Source organism: Girardinichthys multiradiatus, chromosome 24, assembly GCF_021462225.1.
Source record: "Girardinichthys multiradiatus isolate DD_20200921_A chromosome 24, DD_fGirMul_XY1, whole genome shotgun sequence".
Classification (NCBI taxonomy): Eukaryota; Metazoa; Chordata; class Actinopteri; order Cyprinodontiformes; family Goodeidae; genus Girardinichthys; species Girardinichthys multiradiatus.
In genome coordinates, this window is record NC_061816.1 from 26,486,226 (window position 1) to 26,507,838 (window position 21,613).

At 40.2% G+C, this 21,613-nt stretch overlaps 1 protein-coding gene across 1 annotated transcript; it reads left to right on the forward strand.

The window, feature by feature from the left end:
- The first annotated feature begins 17,940 nt into the window (after nucleotides 1-17,940).
- cryaa (crystallin, alpha A) lies at nucleotides 17,941-21,455 on the forward strand. The gene is made up of 3 exons (XM_047354738.1): nucleotides 17,941-18,320; nucleotides 18,527-18,649; nucleotides 20,939-21,455. The coding sequence occupies exons 1-3, from the start codon at nucleotides 18,123-18,125 to the stop codon at nucleotides 21,146-21,148; spliced, it is 531 nt and encodes a 176-aa protein (XP_047210694.1). The 5' UTR covers nucleotides 17,941-18,122; the 3' UTR covers nucleotides 21,149-21,455.
- Nucleotides 21,456-21,613: the final 158 nt, after the last annotated feature.

Consider the following 21,613-nt stretch of genomic DNA (forward strand, 5'->3'; position numbering starts at 1 on the left):
GGACGACTCACTGGAAGATCTCAGCAATTAAATAAATTAGAATGGCCAGAATTACAGAGAAATGCCCCCATTTCCCCTGGGAAAAGGAGACTTCGACAGCGAGCTGCTGTCACAACAACTGATAGGAGTGAGACAGCTGGAAATAATGGAGTTCCCTCCAAAACAGATTTGCTCCACTACAGAATGAAATCCAGGACAATGATCCATCTTCTGAGAACAATAAATGGGTTGAGAACAACATTCATTCTAAAACAGTCTTCTCTTAAATTGCCAGAGAAAAAGCACCCCACCAGACCAAGACCCCTAATAGTGGGCAACACAGCTGTGGATGGGATTAAAAACTTCTGCAACAAGAAAATCACAGAAGTTATGATTGGTACCAGTAACGTGGTCTCTGATATCTCAGAGAATATTCTTGCAATCACAGAAAAGCGCCTGTCTCTAGAAAACCTTATTATACACTGTGGAGCCATGGATGACGTGGCTAAGAAAAAATCAGAAGGACTGAAGGAGGATTTCACTCGTCTTCTGAATATTGTTGGAGGTCTCAATATCAAGGTGTTTCTCAGCGGACCCTTTGCACCGATTTTCTGTGGAGATGAGGTTTTTCCAGACTTCTGATGATTAATAAGTGGTTGAAAAAAACATGTGCCACTACATCTGTGAACTTCATCAACAACTTTAAGATTTTTTGGGAAAAAAGACAACTCTTTAAGCAAGATGGTTTCTGCTAGAATAATCCAGGAGCCAGACATCTCACATCTAATCTCTTCTATTCAGTAAATAATTAACCAGCAGCTTCGACCTTCAGCAGAAAACATGGAGTATCAACAACAATGATAACACTGCCTCCAACAGTTCCAACAGAAACAACCGGCCAGTTGGCTGAGAAAGAGAGGTCATCACAAAAGGTCTCCCCGTCAAAATCCACAGGAGAAGTGGACCCCCCCATTATACCACCATCCCCCCAAACCCAGACCCACACCAACACCCCCGGTAAACCCCCTCACCCCAGACCCCGACCCAGACCGCACAGAACTCTCCCATCTCCCCACTGAGCCGCTTTTTGCTTTACTGGATTCTGATAACATGAAAGGAGCTCTGAAAATCGGGACCCAAATGGTTCTGACATCTTCTCCATTCAATACCCCCCGTGGCCGAGGCCCTGCTACTAAACAAACATCTTCCAAATGCCGCAGACCTCCACCACCTCCTAATCTATCTCCTCCTCATCAGGACCTTTAAATCACTTCTCTGTGATACAGTCTGGGCCCCAGTGGTAACTCTATCAGAAATGATCATCTCCAGGAAAAACTTGGGCCCCTAATAGGAGATAGTTGTAAAATCTCTGTGCTTATACGTGACAGAAAGAACAATGCCAAAAGGATAAGAGACAGTAATAAACAATCAATGAAAGCCATAAACTGTCAGGTACAACCAGACACAGAGTTAATATCAGCAACTAAGTCATATAAACTGACTTTATTGAACATTAGATCTCTCCCATTCTGATAGAGGCGACGCCTCTGAACTACAATTTTCTTTGTGAGAGCAGACAACAAAGAAAAGGTGGAGGGGGGGCCACTTTGTTTAAAGATTTATTAGAGTGTAAAAAAGTATTTCTGGGCAAATTTGACTCTCCAGGTAAAGAGCCCGGTCCGAACCATGTTCTTGAATATTTACAGGCCTCCTAAGTCCAAAACAAACTTTCTCAGTGATTTTAATGAGCTTTTATCTGTGATATGTGTTGATTATGACTGTTTAATTATTGTAGGAGACTTCAACATTCAGATGGACAATCCTGAAGACAGAAGTCCAATAGATCTATGTGACACTCTTAGAAATGTTGGTTTGACTCAACATGTTAAACAGCAAACGCACAAACAGGGACATATTTTGGACTTGATCATCACTAAGGGTCTAAACATTTCCAAGGTGTCTGTAACTGATGTTGCTCTATCTGACCACTTTTCTGTTATTTTTGAAAGCATCATCTGCAATGACTCAGTTTACCAAAGAGACATGATAAGAAAACGCATCTTTAAGGACGGTGCTGCTGAAACCTTTAACCAGATTTACTCTTCTACCTCCACTTTGCCCTGTAACACTGTAGATGAGCTGGTAGATAACTTTCATTCTAAAATCTCAGACATCATTGATTCAATTGCTCCAATTAAAGTGAAAGTCGTTTCTGGGAAGAAAATGTCTCCATGGAGAAGTGCTCCACCAGTCAGAAGTGAAAGAAAGGAGTGTCGAAAAGCTGAACGCAGATGGCGAAAGACTGGACTCCAGGTTCACTATATTATCTATAAAGAGAGACTATACAGATATAACCTACACCTGAAAAATGCAAGAGAATCTTTCTTTTCTGAGATCATCAGAAACATGTTTTTCTTTTCTGCTACAGTATTGATTGTTTAGTGGCCTTATTGCAGGCTGCACGGTGGCGCAGTTGGTAGCACTGTTGCCTTGCAGCAAGAAGGTCCTGGGTTCAATTCCCAACTGGGGGTCTTTCTGCATGGAGTTTGCATGTTCTCCCCCGTGCATGCGTGGAGAACATGCTCCATGCTCCCTCCCACAGTCCAAAGACATGCCTGTTAGGTTAATTGGTCTCTAAATTGCCCTTAGGTGTGTGTGAATGAGTGTGTGCATGGTTGGTTGTGTGTTGCCCTGTGATGGACTGGCGACTTGTCCAGGGTGTACCCTGCCTCTTGCCCATAGACTGCTGGAGATAGGCACCAGCTCCCCCGTGACCCACTATGGAATAAGCAGTAGAAAATGACTGACTGACTGGCCTTATTGCTTTCATAATGATGTTTGGGTGATTGTATCTCTTATGGAGATTTATGTACATTAAAAACATTGCTGCTTTGTACAGCTGGGATTCATACTACAAAAATAATGGATGGCTTGCAGCTGGAGCTGAAACAGAAGTCCTTCCTAACAGGAGTTAGATGTTTTGAGAAGGAGATGACTTATACAGTCCATACGTATATGGAGAAAGTTGAGAGGTAGGGCATATCCTGGACATTTTACCGATCTAGGACGGGGCCTTAATAATAATTGAAATCTTACAAAATGTTGGAATAATCTTCAGATATGTCACCAAATCTTCAATCTTTAATCCCCCTCATCTCAACAACTAATTTGATATAATCTGATCTTTGAATCTTCACATAAATCATGCCTGACTGTATAATGTTTGTCTATATGTTAAACAGATAACTGTTCAGTGCTGTGTTTCCAGATTTAAGGTCTTCATACACACTGTACAGAAAAAAAGGATTTACAGCCATTCTGGGTTTTTTCATCTTTTTCTCAGTTTCAGATTATCAAACAACATTTAGTGTTAGACAAAGAAAAATACACTGCTCAATTCAGGTCAGTTTTATTTATATAGCCCCAATTTCCACATGTCTCAAGGCGCTTTACAAAGTAAATTCAATCTAATCATACAGATTTTTAAGTTGGGTACATACATTCCAGTTAATCCTAACTATCAAACAGTGCACTCAGATTCAGTTTATTATGCTCAAAAAACATAAATTTACATTTTTTAATCAGAGCATAATATCAAGTCAGTTAAACTTGGAATTTTTATCTAGTCAATTAAATAGTAAAGGGTGTTGTTAAGCAGTGTTTTGGTGTTAATAAAATTACCAACAGGTGCACTAAAGGGGCAACAATAAAATGACCCAAAAACAGAAATAAAACTATGCAGGTGGAGGCTCAACTAGCATTTGCCAGAGAATACCAGAATTGTCATGTTTGGCGCTGCTGCCCTGTTTGTTTTTTTCTCAGATGACAGCAGGTTCACTCTGAGGTCATGTGACAGATGTGAAAGGATCTGGAGACGCTGTGGTGAACGTTATGCTGCCTGCAACATTGTTTGGAGGTGGGTCAGTTCTGTCTGGGGAGGCATTTCCATGGAGGGACACACAGACCTGGACAGGATAAACAATGGCATCCTGGCTGCCATTAGGTATCGGGATGAAATTCTTAAACCCTTCGCTCATGTGGCAAGAGCATGCAGGCAGTTCCTGGAGGATGAATGAATTGTTACCACTGACTGGTCTACATGCTCCCCAGTCCCCCTGAGTCAACACCAACAGGTTGCACCTCAGACTGTCCTCACTTATTCCTTTATCAGGATTTCGATGGAGGTATCCCTGGAAACCATCCATCATCTCATAAGTAGTATGCCCTGATGTTGTCAGGCATGCATACAAGCATGTGGAGGCCATACAAACTACTGAGAACCATTTTAAATTGCTACAATGACATTTCAGCAAATTGGACTAGCCTGCCCCATCAGTTTTTCAGTTAAAATTTCTGGGTGACTTCAGATTAAGCCCTCTGTGGGTGGATAGTTTTCATTTTCATCAAATAATGTGGCATCCTTTTGTTTCTTACACATTACCCATTCCATATTAATGTGGATATCCAGGATTTTCTTCTTCTAATTGAGATCTGATGCGTTTTCAAAGTTTTCCTTAAATTTTTTGAGCAGTGTACAAAAAGCAGTTAAATTATTATTTTATTTATTAATGGTTAAAAGCTATCCAAACCAACCTGACCCTATGTGAAAACATTAGTACCCCCATTGACAAATTATTTATCAACTGTAATTGGTCACAGATTTTGGATCACTTTTACTGAGCACACCCAGGTCTAATTACTACCGCACCCATAGAATCAAGAAATGTAAACTTAAATCAAACCTATCTGACAACATGAAGCAGGCTAAAGATCTTAAAAAGCAACACATCAAGATGCAAATAAATTTAAGAACAGACAAGAAACTAAGTAAGTGATATTAGTCTTTACAGGATTACAAAAGCCCTTTTTAAGGCTTTGGGACTTCAGCCAACCACAAACAAGCCATTCGCAAATGGAGAAACCATGGAACAGTTGTAAACCTAATTTGGTGACCAAAGATACGCCAAGAGCACATAAACGGCTTGTCCAGTGGTCACAAATGAACCAAGAAGGAAAATGTTTGGCCAACCATGTATAACCATCAAAGGTTCATTTGGATTTTTTCAAGTGAGGTTGTGTGAAGGTGTTATTGGTAACAGTTCCTTTACCTGTAGTAGAATAATTTCATACCATGGTGATCTTGTTGTAAAAGCAAGTACATCCTCAACGTGGTGGAAGCTAACTAGCTAAGCAGACGTATACTGCATCAATCTGCCTTATTGTCTGATTTAGCGAATCAACTGATAAGGCAGATAAGCAGACAAGTTCTGAGCCAGTTTTCAAGTCCAGAGTTTAAAAGAGAACACATAGAGTTAGTCACAGTAGAAGCTCTGCCAGTAGCCATGTCTAGGAGAGAGAAAGGGTTAAACACTGAAAGATAGGGCCAAGTGTATCATCTGTAGAAGGTGAAGTAAGAATTATGATTATTGATTAATTAATATTTATCAAGAATTATAATTTGAAATCATAATTTGAAAAAAAATTATAATTTCTGGACCAAAAATCATTACTTACGAAATAGAAATCAGAGATGTCCTCTGGTGTTGTGATTATGGGCTCAAAGCTCTTTAATAATTACAATTAGCTATTCATCATTAATAATTGCTAATTAACCAAAACCACCAACTGTCACTGTTTATTCAACCTCTTCACCAAAGGTGGAGGAACTTCGACCTTGTTTTGACAGATAAATCTCTCTTGTACGAAATAAACACAAATGCTTCTCTTAATTATATAAATAAGGATTTATTGAAGCCAAATAATCCTGATATACCATTATTCTGATCCAAAAAGCATCACCTAACTAACAAGCACTATTCTACTCAAAGGGAATAAAAATGACTACCTAACAATAATAATAAAAGAAAAATATATGCGCATTTAGTGTCTATGAAGATCAAACCAGTAGTTTTATGGACAAAATGTGCAATTTGGGTTAAATGGAAAGAAATCCTCCTGGGTGTTGATGTCTCGATTGCAGTGATCAGCTGATAAAACAGAGGGGCCACGCCCCTTTAGCCACTATCAGCTGATGGCCTGAAATCTTGAACAAAGAGACACAAATTCTGAGGCAGGAACTCAGTGGAAAAACTCCAGCAATAAAACTGGAACAAAGGAATGGTCAGACCACGATGCCCAGACCGCAGTTGCTTCAAATGAAAAACTTTTAAAAGTCCAACTTCTAACTCCTGGCTGATTTGGGATCAGCCGGACAAAACATGAACACATATGATTCAGCAGCATTTGCCCTATATCCCTACACCCTATATCACCCTATATCAAAACACCACTCAGCATAAAACACTTCAATCAGTATTGCATGCAACAAGTTAATACCTTAGATTAACTACTGGTGATTCTAAATCACCCTAACTATTCCTCATCCTGCCCAGACCTCTAAATGCACCTCTCCGGTTTAATATGAAAAGAACAAAATTACTTTGACGTTGATTTCTTCTCTTGTCTGGTTGAGGATGGATCAAGTCTGAAGAAAAACGAGGAGGGGATCATGCGTCCATGATCACCTCAAGGAAAAAACAGTAAACTTCTCGTCCATCCAGGAGGGGAAAATATGAAGAACCGTTAGTTGACTGAATCAACAAGGAGGAAACTCATCTCCTTGGAAATAAAACCTTTGATTCAATTCAGTTCAGTTTTATTTATATAGCGCCAATTCACAACACATGTTGTCTCAAGGTTCTTCACAACAGTCAGGTTCATACATTCCAATTAATCGTAACCATTGAACAGTTCAGTCAGATTCAGTTATTTATTCAAATTGGATAAAAAGTTTTTCTATCTAAGGAAACCCAGCAGATTGCATCCAGTCAGTGACTTGCAGCATTCACTCCTCCTGGATGAGCATGTAGAGACAGTGGACAGTAACTGGCATTGACTTTGCAGCAATCCCTCATACTGAGCATGCATGTAGCGACAGTGGAGAGGAAAAACTCCCTTTTAACTGGAAGAAACCTCCAGCAGAACCAGAACCAGGCTCAGTGTGAGCGCCCATCTGCCACGACTGACTGGAGGTTTGAGAGAACAGAGCAGAGACACAAAGAGAACAAAGAAGCACTGATCCAGGAGTACCTTCTATGGGAAGGAAAAGTAAATGTTAATGGATGTAGCTCCTTTAGTCGTTTCATCTAGAAAGAAAGAACAGATAAACTCTGATCCAGTTTTCAAGGTTAGAGTCTGAAAGAGAGCACATAGAGTTAGTTACAGTAGAAGCTCAGTCAATCGCCATGTCTAGGAGAGAGAAAGGGTTAAACACTGAAAGACAGGGCCATGTGGATCATTGGTAGAGGGTGAGCATTAAGTTGTTGCCAGCAGAAGCTCGGACAATTCCCCTCTCCAGAAAGGTGTCACAGGTAGAAACAGGGCCAGGCCAGGTGTAGCTTCTAGGAAGAGAAAAGAGAGAACAAAGTTAAATGCTGAAATAACAGCAAATAATGCAGAATTGGAGAGTAGTGTGAGAATGTAGCAAAGAGGGTGAAAGTGGTCGTTATGTCCTCCAGCAGCCTAAGCCTATAGCAGCATAGCTACAGAGATAGTTTCAGTTCAGATTATTTAGTTAAACGGCGCTTATTTACAACAATGTCGTCTCAAGGAACCCCACAAAGGGTCCCACTGATGGTCATTGTTATACTGAAAACCACAAGGATTGGGATACCTCCCTCTGTCAGACTGATTATAACCATTGGAAAAGAGAAGGGGTCACACAGGTAGCAGAAATGGAGGGTGTGTTTGCACCTCAACCATAACTGAGCCGGTTTAGGCTAAACCTGACTCCCCTTTACTCCAACCAACATGGAGGGAAGAAGGCTCCCTCCCTGATAAACTAAGCCACTCTAACTATAAGCTTTATCAAAAAGGAAAGTTTTAAGCCTAGCCTTAAAAGTAGACAGGGTGTCTGCCTCACGGACTAAAACTGGGAGCTGGTTCCACAGGAGAGGAGCCTGATAACTAAAAGATCTGCCTCCCATTCTACTTCTAGAGACTCTAGGAACCACCAGTAAACCTGCAGTCTGAGAACAAAGTGCTCTGTTAGGAACATATGGACCAATCAGATCTCTGATGTATGATGGAGCTAGATCATTAAGGGCTTTATATGTGAGGAGGAGAATTTTAAATTCTATTCTGGATTTAACAGGGAGCCAATGAAGAGAAGCTAAAATAGGAGAAATATGATCTGTCTTTTTAATTTTCATCAGAACTCTTGCTGCAGCATTTTGAATCAGCTGAAGGCTTTTAACTGCATTTTGTGGACATCCTAATAATAAGGAATTATTATAAACAGGAATCTGTCAGACAAATAAGATTTAAACCAGCCTAGTGCTGTTCCCCTGATCCCTACAGCATATTCCAGCCTTTCTAAGAGAATATTGTGATCGACTGGATCAAATGCAGCACTGAGATCTAACAGGACAAGGGCAGACACAAGTCTATTATCCGAGACCATGAGTATATCATTAGTGAAGGGAAGAAGTTTGAAAAAAGTCACAAATTGGCACTAAAGTAGCTTTGTTCCAGTTTTTCTAAAGCCAAAGGCTGGATCTGCTAACCGAAGGTGTCTAAGTGACTTCTACCAGATCCTGTCCCACAGGAATGTCAGAGTTACAGAGGAACAGGCCAATTATCCAACAGCACTTTGATATCTACTTATACACCGGTGTTCAAGCAGGATTCAGGACCACGAAAGGACTAATTAAAGTTTTGGTCATCTAAGGGTGCCTCGAAGATCTTCTATTCATAAATCATGTTGATGTATTGCAGAATGACAATGAAGGACCAAAATTAGGCACTCTGGCATGCAGAGAGTCTGGAGATCAAATCGCAGACTGACCGAATGATGACATTGTTCTTAGAACTGAAAAAGGTTATTTTAACTTGACTGAAAAATAAAATAGAGGGGAAAAGACTGCCCATAGATGAAGCCCATAGCAGCCAATGCAGTAAATTATCTTCTTTGTAGTAGAGCAGGAAAATACATCAAGGTTCTACAGCCAGAGTTTGTGATTATTCCAGAGTGGTTCTATCCATCCATCCATCCATCCATCCATCCTCTATACCCTCTTATCAGTGCAGGGTGTCAGGTGGGCTGGTGTCTATCTTCAGCTGTCATTGGGCAGGTCACCAGTCCATCACAGGGCTTTACAGACCAACACAAAAAATCTTGCAAGCCCACTCTCATACCTGAGGTCTATTTAGAGTGACCAGTTTCCCTAACAGTCAGGATTTTGAACTGTTGGAAGAAGCTGGAGTAACCAGAGAGAACCCACACCTGCACATGGAGAACATGCGAACTCCATCCCCACTGGCCAGCTTTCGAACCCAGGACCTTCTACCTGCTGCAAGGCAACATTGTCAACACCTGCTCCACCGTATAGCCCGACTGGGTAGATGTGAAACATAATTAAAATCACTCTAAAGACTTTATATATTTTTTATATCCGTGACTGTGAGTGGTTTTTTAACGGACTCCCTACACAAAACAGCAGCTGATTCCTGCCATGTGCCAACGGGCTTCATTTATTTGGTTTTATTAATATTTCTGAAAATATTAGCTTCATTTGTATGTATACTGTATTTGAATGTAAACAGCAATTACTGCTGCATCATTTAAAGTTAACAGAAAAAAAATCAACTTTCAAGGAATTTAAACTGGGAGATAATGGAAACAACAGAAATGTTTTACACCTTAAGATCAAAAATCTCCACCTTTAGTTTAAGGTCCATGCAAAAATCACCTAAAGGCCACCAGGCCCATTTTCTGGTGTACATTTTTACCCTGGTAATCTGATTTGGTCTTGGATTCTGCAGGAAATGACAAGGTTAGTAAAACAGTCTCAGAAAACCATCCTGAGTCCTGGAATAGGCTCCTGCTGTGGAAACACACCTTGTTCTGTTTGTGTTTTCTATGACTAGGTAAAATGCCCTTTAAATACATGTTTTAGAATCATCTTTCACCTGTACAATATATCCAAAAGTACAAACATCCTGTTCCAAAGTGATGCAGAGAAATGCATGATTTTGTAGACTAGACATTTTTTATAGGAGGATGTTAAATAGAAAGACAATATCTCTCAAATCATTACTTCTCTTTGTTGTAAGAATGTGAAATCATTCTCCTTACATATACAAATAGGAGAAAGTGTGCTATCTTCCAATTCTAGGGTTTTATGTGTCAGGACATAATAAACATTATTTAATATTTACCAGGAACTGAAGTCATTCAAATGTAATCTCAGGTATACAAAGACAGATTCCACACTTTCTAAAACAAAGAGATCTGTGGTAAAGCTTCAGAAAATACTTTACAAGAATTGTAAAATACCAATAAACACATGTCCAGATTTTCACCTTTTTTGTTGCTTTGATATAACAAGTGATTAGTCACCTGTTATGTAAAATGAATGACCACATTCTCGAAGACTATAGATTAAATAAGGGGCCAATTTTTAGTTGCATTAATAATCTCTCAGATCCCAGATCTTATGTAATTCTGCTCAAAAATGGTGCAGTTATAAAAGATGAATCCAAGTCTGGATCAGATAGTGAGTGTTCAGGGCAGAACCCAGGCAGAACCAACGCTCTGTGCATCAGGGTAGGAAACATATTTTTATCATTTCCCAAAGGCAGCTGAAACAGAGAAGTTGACAGTGCTTGACTGTTTTGCATAAACTAGCTTGTACTTCCCAATCCCAATAACAAAGGATGGGGTAGAACCCATGTGGTTACATAAACATGTTGGAATTATGCTGTAAATAGAGGGGAAAAAACACAGATGTAGTGTACAATGTTTGTCTATTTGAAACCAGAATCAAATAAAAAGTATTTTTTATTGAATATTAAATAATATTCAAAGCAGACACAAGAAGCGTTTGAATAATATTTATACACATATGTACTAATATTCTTTCAATCATATGATTGAAAGCATTTTAAATGCTGAGAGCACCACCTTGTGTATGACCTCCGTACTCCGCTTGTTTGTGCTGCTGTAGATCATCTGGGTTCAGCTGTTCCAGAAGAGAAACACAGCAGGTGGAGAATTATCTGTTATTATTCCTGAATATCATCCCTGATATAAGCACTGCTCACTGACGTTTGCAAGTGGAAATGATCTAGCACCAAATAGACAACTGATTCCTGGGATAAAGCTAACTCTCCAGCCTCTTGGCCCTGGAGACACTTCATGTTTATAAACAGCTGTGAACATTGTTTCAAGAAGTTCAACTTATAACTTTTAGGACCGTTTTGAGACCATTATGATTTTAATAAGCTAACTTACTGCATATCTTTGAAAAATCAAATATAACCTGTCACCTCAGCTCTAAGTGATACTGCAGCTTACCTTTCTTCCACTCCATCCTACAGTAAAGAGAACACTTCATTGACAATAGTTTTTTTCTCTTAAAATCTTTAGTGTGCAGCCAAACCCCCTTAAAGGTATGCTCTACTGCCATGAGGAAGCTACTTTTGAATAACCTAGTAAATGAGTATTTAATCATCAAGTAAAACATTCGTTAGTGAAGCCGAGAGGCCACCTGGTTGGTGCACTCATCAGGAGGGATTCTTGTCCATTCTTCTTTGCACATATTCTGCTGAAGGTTTTAAAGTTGTTGCTTGGCAACCTGAAGTTTCAGCTCTCTTCATAGATTTCCTATGAAAAGATGGATTAGGTGACTTCAGGACTTCCTATTGATCTCACCTTTGTTACCTTGGCTGTGAGTTATAAGTCAAGATCTATCTTCAGTCTTTAGACTCATTTCAGGAGGTTCTCATACAAGATTCTACAGAACATGGTCCTCGTTTATTGTTCCTGCAATGCAGCAGAGTTCCTGGAGATGTTTCCATCTCCATGATGTCCCAGCTCTCTTGAGATCATTCACAAGTTCCTTCTATGTAATTCTGGACTGATCCCTGACCTTTCTCAGGCTTCTCCTTACCCCATGAGGTGAGATGTTACATGAAGCTCCAGAGTAGGGGCTTTAGACTCTTGTACTTCTTTTTCTTCTTCTTACTGATGGTAAATGATTCAATACTTTTTTCACTCAATCAAAATTTATTTATAGCTCTTATTTAAACTTTTCTGGATTTGTGTCACAGTTAAAATCAAACTACAATAAATGTTCCAGCTGCACAATACATCAAACTGCAGTCACCACTGTAAAATCAGTGCATGCAATTTGACAATTTCAAAGGATTGCTTGGATGCAATATTTGGTAGGCTGCAATATTTCAGGTGCCATGCGTTAAAACCTAATATACTTGGCCAGTTAAATGGACCTTGACCTATGGTCCTGAAGCTCAGGGAGAGTAATGAAAACATCATGATGATGGAAACAAATGAGAATATCATGTTTTTCTAACATTCTGCATTTCTAACATTAGATCATTCAATCCTCTATAATGGGGCAACCTTACTAATTTAACAGGTCAAGCAAAAATTGACTGAAATGATGCCATCAACTGAATGTAGCTGTATTGCATTATAAATAAACGGTATGCCATTTGATCTGAATCTGACTGAACTGGATGAATGGGAAGTAACTGAACCAGTTTTTCTCTAATGCAAATGAGGACATTTGTAATGAATGGCACTATTTAAACACAGCTACCCAAAACTGATTTAAATTTAAAAAAAGTGTATAGGCAAAAAAAACCTGCACAGTTATCAAAGAAGTGACTTGGCTCATTTCTGCATCTTCAGTTAACTCATGAACAAAAACGACCGACAAAATGGATTTCTTTGCTTCCATCAGGATTCTCAACAACCTCCTGCGAAACCTCATGTTCTTAAATGTTTGCGTCACTGAACATCCAAAAAATCTTTGAATACTAGAAATGCCTTTCTGCTAGGTTTCCACATTGTTGGCTAAAACAGCCTTTCAGAGCTGGGCCAGGACAGAGCATACAGGCATTGTCTGTCTCGTTGATAAAAAGGGAGAATGCTGACTATGCCTAACTGCATCCACACCCAGTCTGTAGCTGCTAAAAGCCCGGAACCCAAACAAACTCCCCAAGCTACCCCTAAAACACCCCAGCCCTTTGCTGCCTGGCCCAGCCAATCTTGGCCTGTGACTGCATGGTGCCACTAAGCCCCTGTGTTGGTTAGCCAAAGCCCAGTGGGATTACACTAATGAATACAACGGGAAACCAGTGGTGGTGAAACAAGAGGCTTGGGACAATCCCCAAACATCTTACTTCTAACACACTACAACTGAGAGCATGAATGCATATATTGTATTGGACACTAAGCAATATGCTCCCCAGATTTACAGTATGTGTGAGCTTCTTCCTGTTATTTATCCACAAACACAGGTTTCCTTCATGCATTGTTTTTTACTCAGGAATTTTGTTTGAATACCATAGTAAATAACATGTTGAATGCAGTTGTGAAGCAATTTGATATTATCCAGTAATACTGAATATCTCTCCAAGTCCAGGAGAAGGAGCAAGACAGATCCCAGTCAAATCACCAGTACCATTTCTATGACGACCACCTGCAGGACTCCATCTTTGAGGACCCCTTTGTGTTACACAAGTTGCCTCATCTTTTTAGAGAAACCAGTTGAATTGTGGATGCCACTAAGGGACACTGGGAGAGGTGTCCCTTAGTGGGACACTGGGAGCTAGTTCTTTTCCTTATCTAGAGCAAGTGAAGATCAACACAAGGATCTTCACTTGCTCTAGATCCTTGTATTTGGAGGGTTGAGATATTCCATTTGCTAACATGGAACTTTATAAATGGAAGTTGTGTTATCATGTTGCTTATTAAAGAAATTGCTTTCTCCTTGTAATCATTTATCTATGGCTTTTTGTATTTCTTTCTGGAAATTGTTCAATCATACCTCTACAAGTACTTCAACTCAGTTCAGTCAGGAAAGATTGACCCACTTTGAAATCTTCTTCTCATGGGTTGTTCCAAAATACATGTACAGCACAGACTAGGTCTCTAAGATCATCCTCAATATTTCTCCCCTGGTATCTCCTTACCTTTTAGTTACACGTTCTATATGTATTTGTGTTCTCACAAGTTTAATGTTCTCGCAAACCCAACCTCAAAATCTAAAATGGCTACTACTCACATAATGCCCAAATCATACCTCCTAGTCCTCTCTGCTTACAACTTACAAAGCCATTCCTAAGGCTTTGGGACTTCAGAGAACCACAGTGAGAACCATTATCCACATACGGAGGAAACATGGACCAGTGGAGAACCTTCCCAGGAGTAGCGGACTTACCAAAATTACTCCAAAAGCAAATTAACAACTCATCCAGGAGGTCAAAAATAACCCAGAACAACAACTGAAGCTCTGCAAGCCTCACTGCCTTAGTTAAGGTTAGTCCATGATTCAAAAGAGAATCAAACCAAACCAGTTTGAATAAGACAGGGCAAAAATGACTACAGAGGTCCTTGGTCAAAACCATTGCTTACCAAAAGCCAAACCCCCTCTGACATTTACCAAATACATCTTGAGGATCCCCCAGGACACACAGGAAATTATTTTATGAACTAATGATACAAAAGAGAAACCATTTACAAGGTGTGCTTCTGCAGAACCTGGGCAACTTGTCATAACTATTAGACCCATAGATTCTTCTCTCTACCAGGAAATACTGAAAGAGAATGCCTGGCCATAAGTTTGTGGACCCGAAGCTCAAGCTCACTTGGGTTATGAAGCAGGACAGCGAATGTAACGCACACCAACGAATCCACCTCTGTATGGCAAAAAAATAAAGTTTTAAAGAATTCTAGACAAAGCCTAGTCTTACATCTGATATAGGTGTTGTGGGATGACTTTAAACAGGCCATTCATGGTAAAAACCCTACAATGTGGTTAATTAACACAATTCTTCAAAATCCCTCCACACCGATTAAAACAACTGATTTCTGTATTTTCTCAGGTATCTGACATTTAAGTGTGGTAAACAAGCAAAGTCAGAATAAGTCTTTTTGAGGGCAAACAAACAATGAGTGTTCATATTGTCTGAATCCATAAATGCATAAAAATACAAATTTGGGAACTTGTATTCCAAAAAGGAATTAGCCTAAATTAAGAGGTTTCTATCCATTTCTCCAGGATTTGGTGGAATTGCCTTTTAAATTGTGTGATTTGGGTAAAATTGTTTGGGTTTCTTTCCATGAATTTTGGCCCATTCCTCCTGACAAAACTGGGTCAGATTTGTAGACGTCCTTGCTCGCAGACCTTTTTAGTACACTTGAAAACATTGACATTGTTGTTCTTAAGCCTCTTTGTAACTAATTTGTTGGTATACTGAGGGGCAATGTCGATTTGAAAGACCTATTTATGTCTTAATGGGAAACAAATTGGCCCTGGATGATGTCTTGAGATGTTGCTTCAGTATCTAGACAGAACGTTCTTTCCTCATGATACTATCTATTTTGTGAAGGGTGCCAGCCCCTCCTGCAGCAAAATACTCCTTCAACATGATGCTACCACCACTGTACTATATAGTTAAGAAGGTATTTTCAAGCTTCCCCTTTTCCTCCATATGTAACGATGGTCATTATTATATAAACACTTCAATTTTAGTTTCATCAGACCACAGGAGATGTCTCCAAATTTTTTGCTATTTGTTCCTGAAGACATTTGCAAACCATAATGTGGTTTTATTATGTTGTATTTGGAGTATGGCTTCTTCCTCTCTAAAAAGCCTTTCAGCCCATGTTGATACAGCAATGCTTCACTGTAGATAATGAGTTTCTCTTAGCAGCTTCAGCAACATCTTCCCAAGGCCATTTTCTGTTTCTGCAGGTTGATTCTCATATTTCACACCAAAACCCATTTATCTCTGGGACACAGAACCCATCTTCTTCAACACTATGATGGCTAGACATTCTCATGCTATTTATACCTGCATCAAATTGAACAGATGAACCAGACTTGTGGAGGTCCTCAGTTCTGTTCCTGATATCTTGTCTGACTTCATTGAGTTTTTCCTTGATGTCACACAATGAAGCAAAGTGTTTTAGATGTTGCCTTAAAATACACTGCCTGGCCAAAAAAAAAGTCGACACCAGAAAAAAAAGGTCACACACTCTAATATTTCATTGGACCACTTTTAGCTTTGATTACAGCATGCATTCGCTGTGGCATTGTTTCGATAAGCTTCTGCAGTGTCACAAGATTTATTTTCACCCAGTGTTGCATTCATTTTTCACCAAGATCTTGCATTGATGATGGTAAAGTCTGACCGCTGCGCAAAGCCTTCTCCAGCACATCCCAAAGATTCTCAATGGGGTTAAGGTCTGGACTCTGTGGTGGCCAATCCATGTGTGAGAATGAGCATGTGTCTCATGCTCCCTGAACCACTCTTTCACAATTCTAGCCCGATGAATCCTGGCATTGTCATCTTGGAATAAGCCCGTGCCATCAGGGAAGATAAAATCCATTGATGGAATAACCTGGTCATTCAGTGTATTCAGGTAGTCGGCTGACCTCATTCTTTGAACACATACTGTTGCTGAACCCAGACTTGACCACCTGCAGCAACCCCAGATCATAGCACTGCCCCCACAGGCTTGTACAGTATTCACTAGGCATGATGGGTGGATCACTTCAACTGCCTCTCTTCTCACCCTGATGCCCGCATCACTCTGGATCAGTGTAAGTCTGGACTCATCAGACCTTATGACCTTCTTCCATTGCTCCAGAGTCCAATCTTTATGCTTCCTAGCACATTGATGCCCTTTTTTTCTGGTTATCCTCACTGATTAGTGGTTTTCTTAAGGCTACACAACTGTTCAGTCCCAATCCCATGAGTTCCCTTTGCATTGTGAGTGTGGAAATGCTCTTACTTTCACTATTACACAGAGCCAGGAGTTCTACTGGACTTTTTTCCAGCCACATTTCTTCCTCGAAGACGATGGGTCCTCACTATCCTTCCAGTTTTTAATAACACGTTGGACAGTTCTTAAACCAGTTTTGGTAGTTTTTGCAATCTCCTCAGATGTTTTCTCTGCTTGATGCATGCCAATGATTTGACCCGTCTAAAACACACCGACATCTTTTCCACAACCACGGGATGGAGCTTTCTACGTGGTTGTTGAAGAAATAAGAAGCAACTCATTGCACCAGTTGGGGTTAAATAACTTGTTGCCAGCTGAAAAAGAATCGCCCATGCAGTAATTATCCAATGGGAGACTCGTACCTATTTGCTCAGTTAAATCCAGGTGGTGACTTTTTTTTGGCCAGGCAGTGTATATCCAAATATATCCAGGTGTGACTTTAGTTACCTTAAATGTTGTAAATTAAGAAACTTACAGAGCCATGACAGCATTGTCTGACCCCTCCCAAATGTTCCTTCTCATTTTTCTGGCATTAATATCTGGATTTAATGTCAGACAGAAAAAAGAAGCCATGTGCGTTTTTATTCAGTATTTGTAAATACCTGGTTTTGACCATATATCAATCCTCTGGGGATTCGTCATGTTTACCTTTGGTAGGTCCCACTAGATTTTTCAGTGTGCCTTGATATTTACACCTCAGTGATAGGTTCTACTTCCTGTTCACCATGACGGACTCTATGTTGGCTGTTGCTGCATTGATCCTGGAAAGCATTGTATCTAAATCTGCTCTGCGTCCACCCAGGCAACAGTGCAATCCAGCAGCATTATGTCACTGACTGATGGAACAGATGTGTGTGTATCTGCTTCAGGCAGGTAAAGTTGTTCAGTGTGTCTTTTAGCTTCCTGGGCTTTTGTCCCTCATGTAGAATTTCTCCGTTGACCACAGTTTGTTTTGGCAGCCACATACGTCTGGTGTGTTTGGAGGGCATCGGGTCACCCCAGGTTCTGGTAGTCCCCCGCCCCCATTCAGTCACCTCTGATTCTGCTGACAGGGCCCAACCTACCATGAGATAATGCCATTCCAGAGGGATTGTTGTTAAAGCCTGTCTTTCTGGTACTCAGGTATATAAAGAGTTGTCAGTTGTGGAGCAAGTCACGAAGCACTGTGGAAACATTCTTCACTCACAGCTTCTTTTTCGCCCATCTTGTTCTTCTATTTCTGCTCCAACTCCAATCTCAGACCTACTGGACTCTGAGCACTGCAGGTAAACCTGCCAACCTGAGCCAAACCGAGTGAATCTAGACCAAACTGTCTCCAGTCACTATGGACATTGCCATCCAGCACCCCTGGTTTAGACGTGCCATGGGCTCCATCTACCCTACCCGACTCTTTGACCAGTTTTTTGGAGAGGGAATTTTTGACTACGACTTTTTCCCCTACACCTCCTCCACCATCAGCCCCTATTACAGACACTCACTGTTCCGCAACCTTTTGGATTCCTCCAACTCCGGGATCTCTGAGGTAAACACAGTCATGATCCTAACGCATTTTCAACACACATTCAGAAGACAACAGATTAACATTATTTAAGCTCATTTTAGTCCTCTTCATTTTAGCTGGAGTGAAATGGATCTTCTGCTGTGCTACAGAAAACATAGTTATGATATGCATAATAAGGTCTTTTGACTGTGCCAGCTGACCCTCGCTACGCTGGTGTATTTCTTCAGGTGAGGTCTGACAGGGACAAGTTTACAGTCTACCTGGATGTCAAGCACTTCTCCCCTGATGAGCTCAGCGTGAAGGTGACTGATGACTACCTGGAGATCCAGGGCAAGCATGGAGAAAGACAGGTGATGCTCTTAATTTTCCTTGAATAACAACTAACATTTGGTGAGAATGACAGAGAGGATTTAAACCCAAAGGTGATCTGTAGTGTAATGTTACCAACTAGTAGAATTGTAGGGTACCTGCACATTTGGACAATTCCAGATTTGTCTTAATGCAAATTTCCAGAGTTTTCAGTCCTTTATTTCCATTTTCAAATAAAAAAAAACACTAATGTTTACCTAGAATTTATATCAGATAATTTTACAGTGGGTAGGCTTTAAATATGGACCCTGCAAAAATACAGACATAAGAAATTTGGATAGAAGAAAGGCAGGTAGGACACAAGGAAAGAAGTAAGGAAATAAAGAACAGAAGAATAGACATGGGGAAAATGTGAGGATGAAAAAAGACAAGAAAAACACCATGAAAGTGGGAGAAAAACAGACAAGAAAGGTAAAAAGGAAGGACACAAAGAGAGAAACGAGGTAGGACATAAGGAAGAAATTATAGAATGAACACAAGGACACAAAGAAAGCGTTAATGAAGGACATGGAATGAAAGAAGAAATGACAAGTAAAAAAGAAGAAAGGACACAAGAAGTATAGAAACAGGGTAAGAAGGATGGTAGGGAGGAAGGAAGGAATGACAGAAGGATACAAAGAAGAGCAGAAGTAGGAAAGACAAGCAAACAAGGAGGGTCACAAGGAAGAAAGGAGAATACAATGAAGAAATTACAGAAGGACAGAAGGTCATTTGGGGTGAGGGCTGAAGCAATAGAGGAAGAACACAAGATAGGAAGAAAGAAAGAATGCAACGAAGAACAGTTCACAAGAAAGAAAGAAAGAAAGAACAGACCTGGAAAATACTTCAGTCTTCCATGCTTTTCCAGACTGCCTCCTGGATTTGATCTGTGAGTTGGTTCTCTAAAGGTTCTAATGAGCAACATTAAGAGTGAATACTTTGTAGTTCTAAGAAAACACAGTAGTGCAAAAAATGTGTTCATTTATAAAGTAATGAAAGTATATTGAACACTATTGCCAAAAGTATTGGGTCACTCCACCAAATCAATGAATTCTGGTGTTCCAATCACTTCCATGACTGCAGGTGTGGAGAAACTTGACTGGCCTACACAGAGTCCTGACCTCATCCTTCTTCAACACCTGGGATGAATTATAGCAGAGGCTGCAGTCATGGTTTTCTCATCTAACTATGAACACACCTAAAGCTTGTGGAAGATGTTTACAGAATAGTTAAAGTTCCTATGGCTGGGAAGGGGGGTCCATCAACAAATTGAACGTATTAAGAATAGCATGCCATCAGAGTTTAAGTACATGTAAAAATCGCAAATACTTTTGGTAATGTAGTGTATCTTATGTTCTTGTATATGATGTAACAGCATCTAAAGCACCAGATTTTGCATGGATTGTCCTGTCCCAACGTCAAACCTTTTCCTTTAGTCTGCAGCTGGATGAAGCAGATTCCTTCCACAAAACAGAACCATGCATGTTAGGTTAACTGGCACTAGTAATGTGCTCTTAGAGAAAATGATGGATGGGAGAGCAGGAAAACCCCTGTTCCTGCTGTGATTGAGAGCATCATACGCTAGTCCACCTTTAAGTGAGCCCACTCTGTTTTGTAGCCACAAATGTCATCAGCAGTCGTCAGTATGTTCAATTCAAGTTTATTCCAGTAAGAATGAAATTGAATTCTAACTCATTCCACAGAAATCCAACAGTTCCCCATATGAATAAATTAGATGCACTGTATGGTTCAACAGTGTAACTGTATCCCATTTCATTTACCTCTTTGGTGCCAAAACCCAGCAAAAGGTAATCTTAGGACCATTTACAGAAAAACAAACAGACCAACAACAATCAGACATTCACATTCTGAGTCCGAATGCAGTCAGGAAAAAAGAGACCTCCAGCAGAACCACAGGCAGGCTTAGCATGCCTGGACCAGCTGGGATGCCAATCAGATTCTTTACGGTCCAATGCTATTCAATACAAGTTAAAAACTGCATTTCATGGGAAGCCATCTATTTAGAAAACCAGTTGAACTCATGGGATCTTTACTTTGACTGAGGAAAACCATCAACCAGAACCAGATTCTGGGAATGTTGTTATGGCTTGTATTCAGATCTGGTAAATCACAAACTTTGAGACTCTTTACAAATACTAATTTACTCTAGTTTAAACTTTTGAGGTTGAGCTGGAGTAAAGCCTGGTCCAAATCATCTCTTAAAACATTAAAGATTTGTCTTTGGTAACCCTTGACCCATACTTCATGGCAACAACCACTTTGTATTTCAGGATGACCACGGTTACATCTCTCGCGAGTTTCATCGCCGGTACCGCCTCCCCTCCGCCATCGACCAATCGGCCATCACCTGCACCCTGTCGGCTGACGGTCTGCTGACTCTGACTGGTCCAAAGGTATCTGGGGGGAGTGAATCTGGTCGTGGTGAGCGCAGCATCCCTGTCAGCCGTGACGATAAGACCAATGCTGCTTCATCCTCCTAGAGGGCAATGGGTTCAGGTCCCAAAAAATCTGCTAGTCTGGGATGGACCAGAGATTTCTTCTTCTACCCTTCCCTAAGAGGACCCACTTGTTCTTCTTCACTTGATCTAGTTCTTATATAGCGCCCTCATGAAGAACTATAGTATCGTTGTTTTTAGGTATAACATAGATCAACCCATCAGGGTTGTTAGGTAAGGGCCTCTAAACCCTTTCTTCTTTTGTCCTATCCTGTAATGTAGTGTACACCTTGTTCACTCTTAAGATGTTAATACTGAAATAACATATAATAAAGCTGTATAATCAACAAAATTCAACTCATCTGTTGATTTATTCCCAAGACTAAGTGGTCTGTAATAATTTGCTCTTCATGGTAAAGTAAGCACGTAACATCTGTTTAACATTTGGTCCTTTCTTGTTTTGGTAAGTTCACTATGAGATTTATGACAAGAGAGCTTCTAGAACCACCT